General features: G+C 35.5%; 1 protein-coding gene and 1 pseudogene across 3 annotated transcripts in view; one reads left to right on the forward strand and one right to left on the reverse strand.

Annotated features, from left to right (window-relative positions):
* The window catches only part of CCSER1 (coiled-coil serine rich protein 1), a 1,185,560-nt gene that overhangs the window by 239,694 nt on the left and 927,955 nt on the right, over positions 1-17,911 (reverse strand). Inside the window, exon 11 of one of the 3 annotated variants that reach the window (XM_059665424.1) lies at positions 10,153-10,343. The exons of the other annotated variants lie outside the window; for them this stretch is intronic. Coding sequence (XP_059521407.1) covers positions 10,266-10,343 — 78 coding nt within the window. The 3' untranslated portion in view covers positions 10,153-10,265. Of the gene's footprint in view, positions 1-10,152; positions 10,344-17,911 lie in introns of those variants that run through there. 3 annotated transcript variants of the gene reach the window in all.
* On the forward strand, positions 6,584-7,989 carry LOC132240258 (tigger transposable element-derived protein 1-like; annotated as a pseudogene).

Here is a 17,911-nt window from a genome sequence, read left to right on the forward strand (position 1 = left end):
TGTGTAAAAGTCAATGTCAATTTATTGATTTCCAATTTCAATTGTTACTGCTAAGGAAACCAGATTCGTAAGGCCACCAGACTCTAGCTATATGTTCTCTCTGTAGATACCCTGTGGAAAAGCAGCTCACAGTTCCAAGTACGAAGGTGTATGAGGAGCATGGAATAATAGAGACAAAAAAATGCTTAAGCATTGAACTAAGCTGACTGAGGTTTCCATTTCTCCTATCAATTATACCTTCCACAGGGATCAACAATTCAAGTGTTTCCTGTATTATGCATGAAGGGGCTCTTGAATGCTTGATCTGTGGACTATTTTTTGTTTGTTTGTTTGTTTTAAACATTACCAAACCCTCCACTTATGATTGATGATGTCTGCTTTCCTCAGATTTAATATGTTGAATTAAATACAACCACATTTTTAAGGGTCATGCCAGATTTTTCCAGTTTAAGGGAATTTGCATATATATACCCATATCTATTATGTATTGATTCAATTTTCAGAAACCAATCATTATTTCAAATGTTTATTTCTCTTGGAGGATATTTCATTATGTCCTTATATAGAATATATGTTTTTATTTTTAAGGGCTTGGCAATACACCTGATCAACATGCTATGAACAAAATGAGTCACATGTCTTCAAGAGAACAGGATAAAGGATATATTTTACATCCTATTTTAGGCCAACACAGTCAATTGAGTACAAATGTAGGGCTTTTACAATAGGATTCTTAGTGGACTAAAGAAAACCAAACACACACCCTGAGATTATGTGTGTGACAACAAATGAGCTCATTTTATTTAATTGATATTTAAAATTATCAAAAATTATATTTACTAATATTTGTGTAAAATTGTGATTATAATTTTTCCCCTGAGGATCCAAGTAATATATTTAGTACTCAGAGGAAAATTCAAAATGGAATTTCCTGACCTGTACTAAAAGAGTTAAATGCTAGTCTATTTGCTCTTTAAGAAGCAAAAACAAATAAAAACAGTTTTGACCCATATTCATATATAATTACTTTAATTTTTTGGCATAAAAATTAGATCATTATAATACTTGTCACATTTCATAACTGAAGTGAGGAACTTAAAATACTTTACAGGTTATTTGAGGAATCTAACACTATATATATATTTATATATATAATCTAATAATAGACAAACATGGTAATTGACCATACCTTCGTTATGCTTCCCATTGGCTAATCAGCACGATATGCAAATTAACCGCCAACAAAGATGATGGCTAATTTGCATATGTAGGCACCAAGTGATGAGGCCAAGCCTGCTGGCCCCAGGCAGGAGCAGCAAGCGAAGGCTGGTGTGGCGAGTGAAGAGCGAAGCCAGCCGCGCTGGCCCCACCTCTGGGGCCCGAGCGAAGAGCGAAGAGTGAAGACCATTGTGACTGCCCCTCCTGGAGAAGAGTGAAGGCCTGGGTTCCAGGTGTCAGAGGAAAACTGGTGCCAGCAGCCAGGGGAAGGGGGTCCTGTGGGGCCCCAGACTGCAAGAAGGCACAGGCCGGGCTGAGGGACCCACCCAAGTGCACAAATTTTTGTGCTCTGGGCCTCTAGTATATGTATAAAAGCCTAAGCAACCGGCCAGCCAGCCAACCATTTGACCTTCAGACTGGTAGCTATAATGTGCACTGACCACCAGGGGGAAGCACTCAATGCAGGACCAGAGACCACAGGCATGGAAACATGGAACAGACTGATGAATCTCAGAGGGAATAGGGGAGGGGAAAGGGGGAGGACGGGAAGAGATTAATCAAAGATCTTATATGCATACTAGAGGCCTGATTCATGCACTGGAGGGGTCCCTCAGCCTGGCCTGTGGGGATCAGGCCGAAACACTCTCCGACATCCCCCAAAGGGTCCTGGAGTGAGAGAGAGCACAGGACCCCATCGGTGCACTTGTGAATTTAATTTGACCTCTAACCGAAAAACTAACACTGCAAAGAAATACTTCAATTGCACAAGTGCCTGATCCTTCAGCCCTGTGAGTTACGTACAGCTTCTCAAAGAAGCTGTGTTCTGGCCCCCGGCCATACCTCCCCACATACTGCTCCATTCTCCTGGACTTGTTCTACTCACATCTTCAACTGACTCACTTATATTCAACCTTCCAGAATTACTTGGGCATCGACTCCTAATTTGACAGAAAGAGGAAAACTTTCCATAGCTTTTGGAGGGTGGGGGCTGGGGAGACATGATGCCTTGTTAGAAATATTAAAGGAAAGAACCTTGGAAAAAGAAATAGGAAAAATGGATAGAAGCCTGGTTTTGTCACTAAGCTTTGAACTCTGAATAAATCACATTATCTTTCAAGGATTTATTTGTGATATGTATGGATTGGAATAGATAATCTCTGGGACCATTTATAATTTTATATGGCAACTTGGAAACTTTTAAACTGAGTCATAACAGATAAAATTAAATTTATCCTCAAAATCCATAATATCAATGGGTTCCAATTACAAAATCTAAATTATATTTACTAACATACTTAATATGTAGCCTTAATCTAGACTTTCTTTTATATGTCATTAGTGATCTTACCATCTGTGTCCCTGGGCCTTCAGTGCTTGGCTTTCTCCTCTCCCAGTAGTTCTGGACCCATCATGTATTCCTATCACTGTCCCATGAATAAAGGATCTTTTTCTGTTCCCTCCCTTCAGCCACAATGGGTTTTCACCAGTATGGGGTGCATTCCCCCCTGTACTTTAGGCTTCTGTTCTGTATGTACCTTTCCAATAGTGGTTAATGTTCTCTTCCTTGGACTTTTCACTCAATTCAAGAGTCACTTTATCAGGGGTTTTGCCAGTAATTTTATGTGATTATCCAGTGTGGACTGTATAGAAGAGCCAAAAAGTAGGAGCAAATTCTCACTATATTGATATTCTCTTGCTAGCCCACATTTGACCCTTACCAGGTGGTTAACTAGAATTTAACAGAAGTCTTACTGCTGTTCACCTGTGTCTGCTACATCTGGTCTCTCCATGCTATGTACTTACCTTTTCACTTCTAGCTCAGGCTAGCTGGTTGGCCTTGACTTTTCTTCTCTGGTGGTTTAAGAGAAGTTGCAAATGTATATTTCCTCTATATATTTTTGTTATTTAAAGGGTAGGAAAAAGGCTCTGCAGTTTTCTATACCCCAAGCTAAAACTAGAACATCTACATATGGTTATAACATATTTTCATTACCTAAATATATTCAGTAGCTGAGAATGATAATCATTATTGTCTACATATCAAAGGAAATGCCTTCTATATTTTCTTTTTATTGAAACTGAACATAACTTTTACTTTTTAGTTGCTTAAAACTAAAAGCTCCATTAGATGTAAAAATTCTTACTTTGTTCTAAAAAAAAAAGACAATATTTAGAATTTTCCTTCCAGAGGATTAGAACATAGATTACATTCTTTTTTTGTACCTTTTCCACTTCCTAACAATCTATTGTATTAGCTTGTCTTTTATTAGTGGTATATTGATGATTTCATCATGTCATTTAAAACTTTTCCTTGTTATTCTCTTTCTAACTGAAACTTCTCTTTTGAAGAATGGGATTTCCTTAATCCTAGATACATATGCACATTTAACTGTGAACTTCTAGACATGATGCACTTTCTGTGTTCCCTGAGAACGCAGAGCCACATAAGCATTACTTTACTCATGTAAGGTTTAAAGCAACCCTACCAGGTATGGCTTCTAAAGGTGTCTTTCAAAGGCAGTGATCAAATATAGATAAAAAGGTCTATTAGTTCTCACTAATGTTGAAGCCCGTTCCTTTATTGCTTCTAAGCACAGAAAACAATGAAGAAAAGTAAAATCAAAGTTATGTCTAAAATAGGATAATGAATAATGTAAAGGTGTTCTGTGGAATAATAGAGACCAAAAAAGGAGGGGGCAATAACAATAAATAAACTGATAAACCCAAAAGGAAATAAATCAGAACAAACAGTGAAAAAATTGTTAGAAAAATACTCTGAAGATAGCCCATCTTAAAATTATTCCTTCTGACTTTGAAAGAAATATTATTGTGAATAAAAATCTTGCTATCATTCCTTTCTTCTTGAATTTATTGTTCTTTACCACTTGCTGAATTAATCAATTTAAAAATTGCTCTTTAGTTCTAAAAAGAAGGGAAAAACTTGATTGAAAGTGAGGGAGGTAAGCTAAAACAAATGAGAGAAAAGCATACTTTGAAGAATAGATAATATTAAATTTTTGACATATGAATAAAAATTGGTATTGCATAGAATAATTTTATATTTTCAAGAATAGATTGAAATACATTGTGAAAAATCCTATAGAAACATTTAATCTTTTAATCATGTGTAGCAAAAATAATTTCCCTTTATTTTTAGGATAATCCCTTAAACTATTAAACAAAATATGTATGTTTTTATGTTTATGCCCTGTTTTAAATATATAACCTCAGTTTATGTGTTTTATAATGGTAACTCCTATCTGATGGTTCTGAATAAGAAAGTAGCATCATTTTCATCTGTAATCATTTCAGTTACGTTGATATTCCATTACCTGAGGATGGCGCACCTAAGTTAGATATAGGGCATACCTTGTTTTACTGCACTTTACTTTATTGCACTTCAAAGATATTGCATTTTTTTTTTACAAATTGAAATTTTCTGGCAACAGGCATTAAGTCAATAGGCTTTATTTTTCCAACAGCATTTGCTCATTTTGTGTCTCTGTGTCAATTTTTGATAATTCTCGAAGTATTTCAAACCTTTAATTACTATCATATTTTATGGTAATCTGTGATATTTGGTGTTATTATAGCAATTGTTTGGAGCACAACAATGGCATCCAAATAAGATAGCTATCTTTTTTAAAAATTAGAATCCATGAGTTTGCTATTAGCATGAGAAGGCTCTTTTCTTTTTCTTTCCAACCATCCCTTCACCTCCTCCCCTTAGGCAACCATCAGCGGTTCTTTGTATCCATGGATTTGTTTCTATCTTGTTTTGTTTATTCATTAGTTTTGTTTTGTTTTCAGATTCCACATATAGATGAAATCCTACAGTATTCGTCCTTCTGTTTGATTTTTTAAATAAAAATTTGTTAAGGTGATATATTGATTAATAAAATTATAAAGGTTTCAGGAGTATTAATCTTTAATACTAGTACATCCTCTATATATTGTATTGTGTGCCCACCACCTAAAGTGAATTCTTTTTCTATCACAATATAGTTGACCCCCTTTAGAATCTCCCCACCTCCCTTCCCTCTGGTAACCAACATACTGTTGTCTGGGTCTATGAGTTTTTGTTTTTATTTTTCTTATTTGTTCATTTATTGCTTTCAGTTTTATATCCCACATATGAATGAAATCAGAAGGTTCTTGACATTTTCTGTCTGACATATTTCGCCTAGCATAATATTCTCAAGGTCCATCCTTGATGTCACAAATGGCAGTATTTCATGTTTCTATATGCACCCCTCTGTTCATTGCAGCATTAATCATGGTGGCCATGACATGAAAACAACAGAACAGTCCTTCAGTAGATGATTGGATAAAGATGTGGTAAATATTTACAATGGAATTCTTCTTTTTCTGATTCATTTTACTTAGCATAATACCCTCTAGGCCAGTGATGGCGAACCTATGACACACATGTCAGAGGTGACACACGAACTCATTTTTTTGGTTGATTTTTCTTTGTTAAATGACATTTAAATATATAAAATAAATATCAAAAATATAAGTCTTTGTTTTACTATGGTTGCAAAGATCAAAATATTTCTATATGTGACACGGCACCTGAGTTAAGTTAGGGTTTTTCAAAATGCTGACACGCCGAGCTCAAAAGGTTCGCCATCACTGCTCTAGGCCCATCCATATTGTGGCAAAAATAGAATTTTATTCTATTTTTGTCACTAACATTTGATTGCGTATATACATAGATATATGACATCTTCTTTATCCACTCATCTATCAATGGATACCTATGTTGCTTTCATATCTTAGCTATTGTAAATAATGTTGCAATGAACATAGGGGTGCATACAGCTTTCCAAATCAGTGTTTTTGTTTTTACAGATAAATAACCAGTGTTATTGCTGGGTTGAATTTGAATTTGAATTTTTTGAGAACTCTCCGTACTGTTTTTCACTGTAGCTGCACCAGTTTAAAATCACAACGAAAGTGCATGAGTGTTGTATTTTATCCAAATCCTTGCCAACACTCATTTGTTGATTTTTTTATGACAACCATTCTGACAGGTGTGAAGTGGAATCTCATTGTCATTTTGATTTGCATTTCCCTGATGATTAGTGATGTTGATTACCTTCCATATGTCTGTTGGACATCTGTATGTTTTCTTGGTGAATGTCTATTTAGGGGTTTAGCTCATATTTTTAGTTGGATTATTTGTTTCCTTGGTGCTAAATTTTATATGTTTGTGGTATTAACCCTTTTTTGGATATATCACTTGTAAATATCTTTACCATTCAGTAGGTTGTGTGTATTCCGATTGTTTACCAGTTGGCAATTCACCAGTCACCCTTACCCTAGGCCTTCCTATTCCCTGAGACACAACAATATAAAAATTATGTCAAATGATAACTTTACAATAGTCTCCCAGTTTTCAAGCAAAAGAAATAATCACATGTCTCTCACTTAAAGTAAAAAGCTAAAAGTGATTAAGCTTAGTGTGGGAGGCAAATGAAAAGCCAAGCTAGGCCTCTTGCGCCAAATAGTTAGCCAAGCTGGGAATGCAAAGGAAAAGTTCTTAAAGAAAATTAAAGGTGCTACTTAAGTGAACACAAATGATAAGAAAGTCTAACAGGGTAATTGCTGAAATGCAGACAGTTTTAGTGGTCTGGGTAGAAGATCAAACCAGCTACAACATTTCATTAAACCAAAATCTAATCCAGAGCATGGCCCTAAACCTCTTCAATTCTTTGAAGGCTAAGAGAGATAAGGACACAGCTGAAAAAAGTTTAAAGCTACCAGAAATTGGTTCACAAGTTTTAAGAAAAGAAGTCATCTCTATAACATAAAAGTGCAAGTGAAGCAACAAGTACTGAGTTAAAAGCTGTAGCAAGTTATCCAGAAGACCTGTGTGAGATAATTAACGAGGGTAACCACACTAAACAGGTTTTCAACATAGATGAAACAGCCTTATATTGGGATATGATGTCTTTTAGGACTTTCCTAGGTAGAACAAAGTCAACGCCGGGCTTCAAAGCTTTAAAGAACAGGCTGACTCTCTTGTTAGAGGCTAATGCATCTGGTGATTTTAAGTTAAAGCCAATACTCATTAACCATTGTGAAAATCCTGGAGCTCTTATAAATTATGCTGCATCCACTCTATCTGTGCTCTATCAGTGGAACAACAAAGCCCGGATGACAACACATCTACTTATAACAGACTTTACAGAACATGTTATGCCCACTGTTGTGTCCTAATACTCAGGGGGAAAAAACAAATCCCTCTCAAAATATTACTGCTGATTCACAATGCACCTGGTCACTCAAGAGTCCTGACGGAGATGTACAATGAGATTAATGTTATTTTCATGCCTTCTAACAAATAGCCATTCTGAAGCCCATAAGTCAAGGAGCAATTTTGACTTTCAAGTCTTATTATTGAAGAAATACATATTATAAGGCTATTGCTGCCATAGATAGGGATTCCTCTGGTGGATCTGGGAAAGTAAATTGAAAACCTACTGGAAAGGATTCATCATTCTAGATGCCATAAAGAACATTTGTGATTCATGTCAAGAGGTCAGGCTATCAACATTAATAGGAACTTTGAAAAAGTTAATTCCAATCCACGTGGATGATTTTGAGGTAGTCAAGACTTCAGTGGAAAAAGTAACTACAGGTAAGATGGAAAAAGCAAGAGAACTAAAATTAAAAATGAATTATGAAGATGTGACAGAATGACTGCAATCTCATCATAAAACTTTAATGGATGAGGAGTTGCTTCATATGGATGAGCCCTTTTAATTACTTCACCATTTAATCAATCTCTCTTTGTTGCTAGTTTTGTTTTGGGTTGTCACCAAAATAAATTTGTTAAATTGGGTATACTTTTGAAATAGCTAAAGTGATAGCCATAAAACAAATAAGTTCTTAATACTGAATACAACATAAAAAAGAGTAAAACTTTAGTTAATTTTAACCTCAAGAAAGTATTAATCACTGCTTTCCAACAGTCATAAATATAAATACTACAAACCAAAATCAACTGTAAGATATCTATATACGTGTTGGTTTTATAGAATAGGGTAGGAATGAAGATTATATCAATATCCTCATGTTTGTATACAGAATAAAACATTCATTATTTTAATATCGTATTTTTATAAGACCCACGATTACAAATATTTAAGAAGTATCAACTAATATGTAATTCAGAGATTCTAAGACTTGTACTTGACCAAAAGAAAATGTAATAATTAGCATTCCAAATTCATGTCTTATAAGCTTACTATTTCCAAGTCCACATGTTTAGAAATGCAATATCTTATTTATGGTCTTATATTGTGAGGCACAGGATACACTTCAATTTTGGTTCCTCAGACTAAGAGAATCCATCCATCATCTTATTTTTCTTTCTGCTTTTAGTAAGATTAAGCCTTATGTAACCAGAAATAATAATTGGAACTCTCAAATATCTACTATTATTTTCATATTATACAATTTAATTTTCTGCAAGTAAGAAATAAGTTTAATCCAAATTGAAGGTTACACTTCCATAACCTTTATATTTCCACTCATGATTTCACAGCTCCTATTATGAATTTACATTTCCAAAATGTTCTAGTAGCAATAATTTCTCTGTTCCAAAACAATAGATACTATTTTATCTTCAGTAACATCACTTATATGCACATCAATAACTTTTTACTTTAAGGAGTGGTAAATAAACTTTTTTTATCTCATTGAAATTCCTGCTATAGTTTTCATTTTTTATCAATTAATACTGCACCAATATCTACATAAAAGATGCCATAGCTTTAGTATACTTTAGAAAGTTAGATAATTGAGAAACAGGTAAAAGGAAATAACAACAAGGGGCAATTTGAGACCTGCTAGTGATTATTTAATTTGGGGGGAATATTTAATATATCTAAATCCCATCTTCTATTCACATTATCAGTTCTTTCTGCCACAGCTTCAATCATAAGAATTTAAATTTTGACCATTCTTTCATGAAAAAGGAGAGAGTACAGTGCGTAGTTTTGTTTGTTGTTTGGCCAGCTTTATAATGGTGCAAAGTACTTCATTTAAAAAAAATCGATTCACAGATCCTCCTCAGTGAATGTCGCCAAAATCATGTGTTTCTTCTGCCGACAGTGAGGAAAGGCATTATGAGACAGAACTGCACCTTCGAATCACCTTTAACATCATATTAAGATGAATCTATTTGGCATTTATTGCTGAGCATGGCAATTAGATCCACGTGGTGTACTGCTGTAGCAGTCTATAATGGAAGCAAACAACCATGATTTTCTGATGGATGCTGGTATGGGAAAAAGGAAAGACACGAATGGAATGGGCAATGAAAATAGCTCCTTCTCAAAGTCTGATGGCACTTTGGAGATTCCACATTTTATATTTACACGTACATCCCTCACTGAAAAAAGTTCAGGGTATGCTCCTGAGCTAAAATGCATGTATCTGATTCTCGGGCAAAGTGTATATATTTATAATACAGCTGAGTAAGGTTGTAATACCTCGGATTTATATCTAAAAATTATTATTTTCATCTTTTCTGAATAGTATGACTTGGGGATAAACTATGGTGGTTATAAAGTCAACTTTGCTTTAAATTCACTAGTAAGACGATTTCTTTTCATGGATTTTTTTTTTCCTTTTCAAGAAAAGTTGCCTCATTCATGGTGGCTAAAACACAGCTGTATATGATATCAGAGCTCTCTGAACAAGTATGTAAAAAAAGTAATGATTTAAGGAAGCTTACTGACTCGGTTGACAGAGAAAGCACTATCACTGTTGCTAAATAAAGATGAACTTAAATAAGAGCCACTTCTATCTCTGCCCCAGACTTTGAGCCATTATTGAAGCCTCAATGCACTGGGCAACATTGCAATGCAGTTTTCCTAAACGGGCTGGATAATGACAAACGGATAAGGAAGAGGCAAAAGGAACCATTTGCTAGAAACAGGCTATAGGTAATATACAACACGGATTGCATATTGACCTCTGGGCATTTGGTCTCGAACAGCATGCCATGCTACAGCACAGGAACACAGTCATGTTTACAACACAGAGCTGAAGGGAAGAGACTCACATAGCTGCCTGCGAGAAGGTACAGGAGCACTTCCATAAGCTGTGCCCTGTAAATAAAACACATTTTTTTTGGAGCAACCGATCATTAGAAACAGTATAAAATGGTAACAAAATGAACAGAGAAAATGAAAACACACAAAATAAATAAAAAATGGTTTTAGAGGCTGTTTTTATTAAATTTTTGGAGTTACTGTATGTGGCAGACATAAATATCAAAGGAATATTTGTAGGAAATTAAGAAAAATATGTAATACATCAAAATGAGATATAAAAATAAAACTTGCAGCCAAATATGGGAAGGTTGAATTTGACAGACAGAACGTTATGTGAAAAGTAGAATGCATGATATTTATGAAGTGGCCTCCTTCCAGAGTAGGTTCTTTATCTGATGTAAACATTTCCACAGCCTTACTAGTAAACTAAACAGTGTTGTAGCTGCTCTTTCTTTCTCTACCTGACACACTGTACAAACCAAAAATAATGACTTCAATAAAACAACTCTACCCTGTGCATCAATAAAAGTTAATCACTGAAAAACAGCATAATTCAATGAAAAAAAGTTATTAAATAAAGATATTAATTGTGTATGATAGGCACTAACATTAGAACAACTACATTGTGAATATTTGCTATATCCTTCTAGTTGACAAAGATATGCACAGACCTATTGTAATTAAAATTGTATATTCTTATTCCTGGCACTAATCTCCATCACAAAATTACATTATAATTTATGCAAGGAGAAGTTTTGAAATTTTAGGAATACATAAGTCTCTGTGAAAATCAATAGTTCATTATAAATATAACCTGCAAATAACAAGACTATTTGAAAATGATTAATAATTATTGAACTTTCACTGTCTGAAGCTGCTATGCCTAGCACATGAACAGCATTATCTTATTTAGTTCCCACAACAGTCCCTGAGGTAGTTACAATTTTTGACTGTTATTTATTATGATTGCTGTTTTTGATGATGAGAAAACTCCTTAGAATTAATTAAGTAACTTTAGATTCAGGTTGGAATCAGTTAAGGAACTATCCACTTTGTTTAATGCTAATTATATAATTAAAAGAGGGATCCACAAAATAATTCCTGTTGCTGGCATTTAATGAATTTTCCCTCTAATAAGAATAGCAAATGCTAGTATTAAGGCCTTGGTTCCTATAAAAGTATATAAAAGAACATATACCTTATATTGTAAAATGTCTGTATACTTGCATTGATGGATGATACATAAGACATGCAAATCCCCTGCTTTAATGTTCTCTAAGAATATGTGTGCATTTCTAAAAATCATCATTATTTGCAACAAGATAATAATAACTTGTAAAAAAAATTCATCATTTGTGAAAATTTTTTGTACTTTTTAGAATTTTAAGTAATTACTTCAAGTATAAGTAAAACCCATGAAACAAGAATGCTATTTTTTAAAGCTGTACTATTGAAACAGAATAGAAACTGAAAATCACATTAATGTTCCTGTTTATTAAAAACAAATATTTCCAAGGCTGGCAGTATAATAGGACTCATCATTATTAGATACATAATTATGGAAAGATGTTTATTCAAATGTATTCCTATAATTAATCAGGATCAAACTTACCCCTGGACCAAAATGTAAAATACAGGAAAGTAATATATCATGTTAATATAATTTGATTGGAGAAATTAGTCTCTGAAGTTCTGAAACTCCAGTTGTGATCATTGGGTGGGGAGGGTCACATTGAGTTAATCCACAGAAGTTCAATTTTGTTATGAGAGAAAATACCTTGACTTGAAGGGGGGTTTTTTGTTTGTTTTATATTTTATTGATTTTTTACAGAGAGGAAGGGAGAGGGATAGAGAGTTAGAAACATCAATGAGAGAGAAAAATCGATCAGTTTCCTCCTGCACACCCCCTACTGGGGATGTGCCCATAACCAAGGTACATGCCCCCAACCAGAATCAGACCTGGGACCCTTCAGTCTGCAGGCCAATGCTCCATCCACTGAGCCAAACCTTTTAGGGCTGAAGTTTTTGTTTTAACTGGCTCCAAGCAGCTTATTGCATGACTAGAGGCCAAGTGCATGAATTCATGCACCAGTGAGGTCCCTCGGCCTGGCCTGCGGGATCAGGCTGAAATCAGTTCCGACATCCACAGAGGGGTCCTGGATTCCAAGAGGGTGCAGGCCAGGCTGAGGGACCCCACTGGTGCACGATCGGGCCCAGGGAGGGATGCAGGAGATTGGCCAGCCGGGAAGGGACCAAAGGAGGGCTCCAGAGCGTGTCTGGCCCTTCTTGCTCAGTCCCGCTTGGCCGGACCCCAGGAGCAAGCTAACCTACCAGTTGGAGCGTCTGCCTACTGGTGGTCAGTGCATGTCATAGTGACTGGCTGACCAGTCAACTGACTGCCCCCTGGTGGTCAGTGCACATCATAGCGAGCATTTGATCATCCTTAGCATATCATTAGCATATTATGCTTTGATTGGTTGAATGGATGACTGGACAACCAGACACTTAGCATACTAGGCTTTTATTATATAGGCCTAGAGGCCTGGTGCACAATATTTGTGCACTGGGGAGGGGTGTCCCTCAGCCCAACCTGTGCCCTCTTGCAGTTGGACACCCTCTGAGGGGTCCTTAGCGCTGTCGTGGAGACAGGAGAGGCTCCCACCACCACCTCTGTGCTTGCCAGCCGTGAGCCGGGCTTCTGGCTGAGCAGCGCTCCCCCTGTGGGAGGTTGCTCACCACCAGGGAACAGCTCCTGCTTTGAGCATCTGCCCCCTGGTGGTCAGTGTGCATCATAGCAGCTGGTCATTCCACCATTTGGTCGATTTGCATATTACGGTTTTGTTATATAGGATACTTCTTTCTTGGACAATATGAAACCCGTGTGTGGTGTACATACCTCTGTGGGAAACTGATATAGGGTTGAGCCTCGGACTGACCTGCTGGCAAAGTCATAAACAAGTCCCAGCTTAGAGGGCTCAGTCCTCTTAGCATAATTAGGCTTGACCTTATAATACTCCCCAGATCTTACCTGGGAAGCTAATGGGCTGAGGGAAGTGCAGGGAGTGTAAACATGATCAAAACAGGTGAAACTCACAAGAACTGTAACTATGGTAACCACTACATTGTTTACCTCAGACTATAAAAGGTCGATGCAGACTGAGCTCGGGTGGAAGTCCTTTCTCTTGAGTTGGATTACCCGCCTGGTCCCCCAATATTTCCAAATTATCTTTTGTCTTTTCTATTTCATTTGTGTGCGGCTCCTCTTCCAGATCCTGAACCCTGAACCACGCAGGACATGGAAGGAAACATTTACAACATACCTCATTTGGGTTGTCTCCCAGATCACCTTTCTCCCCCAAGTTACATATTCTCTGCATCAATTAAGTTTCTTTTGATTGCACTTTATACAGGTGACTGCTGCGTATTTGTGTTTCTCAGAAACATTTAATTTAGTTATATGTTTATTCTCACTGGAATTTTTAAATAGACTGTAGTAATTAAAGCAGTTTTGGGTTCACACTGAAATTGAGTGGACGGTACAGATTTCCCCTATCCCCACTGCTCCACATATACGCTGCCTTTCACACTGTTAACATCCCCCACCAGAATGGTACATTTGTTACAACTGATGAACTTACATTGACACATTACTATCACCCAGTGGCATTCAATGGGTTTGGACTGACATCTATCCATAATATGATAGTCATGCAGGGTACTGTTCACTGTTCTAAGAAATTCTCTGTGCTCTGCCTATCCATCTCTCCCTCACTCCAACTCTTGACAACCACCGATCGTTTTTTACTGCCCCATAGTTTTAACTCTTTCAGAATGTCTTAGAGCTAGAATCATACAGTATATAGCCTTTTCATACTGGCCTATTGAACTCTGTAATATGGATGTAGGATTCCTCCATGTCTTTTTATGGCTTGATAGCTCATTTCTTTTTAACATTGAGTAATATTCCATTGTATGAATGCACTACAGCTTACCTATTCAACTACTGAAGAGCATCTTGGTAGCTTTCATGTTTGGGCAATCATGAACAAAGCTGCTTCAAACATCTGTGTGCTGGTTTCTGTGTAAACATAACTTTTCAACTAATCTGGGTAAATACCAAGGAGGGCAACCGCTGAGTTTTATAGTAAGAATATGTTTAATTTTGTAAGAAACTGTTAAACTGCCTTTGGTAGAGGCTGTATCTCAGTAGAATCTTTTACAAATAAAAATGCCATCAAATGTCAGTGAAAAGGCCAAACATAGATAAAGTAATTGTATTTAATAAAATGCCAAATCCAGGTAATACATTTCCAAAGTCTTTATAAACATTATATGATGATATAAACCCTGACATTACAACTAATATATGTTATGTGTATTAGGTAAGAACAAATGAAGAGCAAATATTACTAATTCTTTTCAAGTAATCCTTGGGTTGGGGTAACAAATTGTCATATATTACCATAAGAAGACTAAGCATTGTTAAAAAAATATTATTGTGTGTAGGAAAGCAGCTGAGCATAAACAACTTAGAACCAGTTAGAATATTTAGGGAGCTCTGATGACTAGATCTAGATTCTTCTATGTGGGTTTACCCACATAAGTTTCTTTCCAAACCATTTTATCCCTAAAAAGTTGATTAAAATTCCATCTATAATTTTGGATTATAAATTGAATTTATTCATCTAAGGCTCTGATAAAGAACAAGCCTGTGTTCAATCATTTTAGAATCTCAGCAAATCCAACAGAGAATTACTTAACCCCCAGATTTTCTTTCGTGCGTACAATATCATTCATGGATATCATTATGCTTATTTAACTAATATTTTTACAGTATTTTGTAGCACACTATGGGCTGATTTCATACATACTGCTATATAAGAAAGAACCAAATTTTCTGAAGCACATGATATCTCCATATGAGGTGACATATTTCCCATTACCACAAACGGAGAGGGAGAAGTAGAAAAACGAGTTCCCATGGTTACAAAGCCAGAATGTGGCCACAGCAGGCCTTGAAGTGAAGTCCTTTGGCTCCTGCAACCCAGGAGCTCACTTACTACAGGCTGAGATTGGTCAAGGTGAATATGAGGAGTGAGCCACACACAGAGAGGCTATTCTGTGAAACATGGGAACATGGTGACTCCCACTATAAATCATATCAGTTGTGAATAAGGCCATAAATAAACAGAAGATTTTGTAACCGTGAAAAATATAAAAATCAGAAATTCACAGAAGAAATGCAATACATGTATGTATGTATGTATGTATGTATGTATGTATGTATTGCAAACAAAAATAATTTAATGTAGCAGATTAGGTGCATACAAAACCAATGAAGTTGTAGAGGAGCAACAGACAGAAGATACTACTGCTAGCTTTTAGGTTTTTTGCTACCATGGTCGTGTTGAGAAAAAACATGCTGCTATTGCACTAGTTAGAATTATGAGAAACTACCTCTGAAATCACAGATTCCCCATAGTCACTGAGCAGGTTACCTTTAAAAAGCACACACAAAAGAGTGACAACCCTCATTAATACCTTCCTGCCCTCTGGAAGCATTTAGAAAAAACAGATTGTAGGCATAGTTCAGAACACAGAGATAGAAAAGAAGAACATATAGTCTGGTTGGGGTAAGAGCCAACACTGCTTTTACCTGAGAAAATATTAAAATAATATCTCAACTATGATGAATAAGAATTCAGAACATACTCACTGGCCCCAGGCACACACACCAAAAAGCGAAACAATGCCAGGCATGGAATGGAAATATGAATGTAAGAAAATTCTTAAGTAACCTTTATCCAAAAGCCTTGGGCTAAGTATTACTCAGAATCCAGAATTATTCAAAATTTACAAACTAACACTCCCAGCTAAGTCTAGAGCTGGAGTAATCAAATACATTAATATTGCTGGAGCAAACCAATGACAACTCCACTGTGATTTAATAAAGATTACGAATAGCTTCTTGTCAATTCAGATAAAGGCAGATTTGGTTACCAAACAAGTCATAGAAAAGCTCTTGTTTTTTAGGGGATTTTGTTTGCTTGTTTGTTTTTGGGATCTTAGAATTACTGATAAGAGATCAAACAGCTTTAAAATTATTAAAAATTGTGTAATTAGAAAGCAAGGAGGTAGAAATTTAGAAAATTAGAATTTTAATTGCCTTATCTTACATCCTTGTAGTGCTAAGGTTCTCGTGAAGAAGAAATACTTTAAGAAACGATCAGTTTTTCAAGAAAATGGATTTAAGATTTTAGCATTTACAAAAGAATGCTCAACTTTTAGAATAATCACAAATTAAGGGGAAGTTTGACCTTTTCCTCTCAGATACACATATGAGGAAATAGTAGGATTACGTAATAAAGCCATTTTAAATTTTATAGAAAATATGATTTTAAATAAGATATTTATAATAAATGTATCAGTGTTCTTGCATTCCTTCATGCTTTTTTGGTGTAACTTCTATTTTAATTGATAGTGTAATGTTTCAAGTTTACATATACCTCTCAGAACTATCTTCAAGGACTAATAAATCAGAGATGGGTGAATAGTTCAGGAAATATGTAGATTTCAAAATGCTTATTAATTACTGGAAATAGAAAACTATTCAGGTGTGTGTATTTTAGGTACCCAAATTATACAAGAAACAACTTTATTCATTCTTTTCTAACTTATATTCTTGCTTTGATATTAGCTTTATCCCTTCATTAATGTACCCAAATTCAACATACTCAAATACTATCTCTTTTAAAATTTCTCTTAGGTAATAGACCTGCCCAGGTCATGCCCTTGATCTACTACTTTAGAAGACATATAGTGATAGATGCACTTGCTCATTAATCAAACCAGGCAGTGCACAGAACTTGCAAGGTGAACGTGCCTTTAAATAGACTGCACTTTTTGTACCCGGCTCACCTTTATATAACCAAAAATAGTAAGAATCAGATGACTATCTACTATTAGCATCAGAAGACAGTGCAGTAAATTTGATACAATAAAGGAAGAAGGATTTGGTGTTAGATATCTTAACTGCCAAAAAGCAAAAAAGAAATAATTTTTAATCAATAAATAAAAGAGCAGGGATATGTGAGATACTTTATTTTCTCAACAACCTGGTAGAAACTTTAAAATGAAAACTTACAAGGTAACAATGACTGAAATCCTTATGGCTTCCAAATAATGTACTGGGTCTAAACATTTCTGTTAAGGAAATAACCATGGTAAAATTGTCTTGAGAAAATTAAATTTATGCCCTTCTTTTTTACCTATCTCCAACACTATGTATTTACCACAGTTACACACATAGTAACAAATTTACTATATATGCTTTAACAAATATTGCAGTACAAATTTTGATATCATTAGTTTTAAATATTTATGGTGAAAAGTTACCAGTTTTATGAGAGACATTTAACTGAGGCATACGAAAACATATGTACTATTACATGAATTTAGCTTTATATTTTGCATTCTTTTCTTAAATTGACTCTCGTGACAGTTATTCTTCTGCAAGTTTCAATAATACATCTCCTGCTAGTACTTCAGTAAGAAACACAGGAGATGGTATGAACTCTGAAGACACACTGAGAATATGAAATGCAATATTGCCCAAAAGAAAA

The sequence above is a fragment of the Myotis daubentonii genome, chromosome 1 (genome assembly GCF_963259705.1).
Source record: "Myotis daubentonii chromosome 1, mMyoDau2.1, whole genome shotgun sequence".
Classification (NCBI taxonomy): Eukaryota; Metazoa; Chordata; class Mammalia; order Chiroptera; family Vespertilionidae; genus Myotis; species Myotis daubentonii.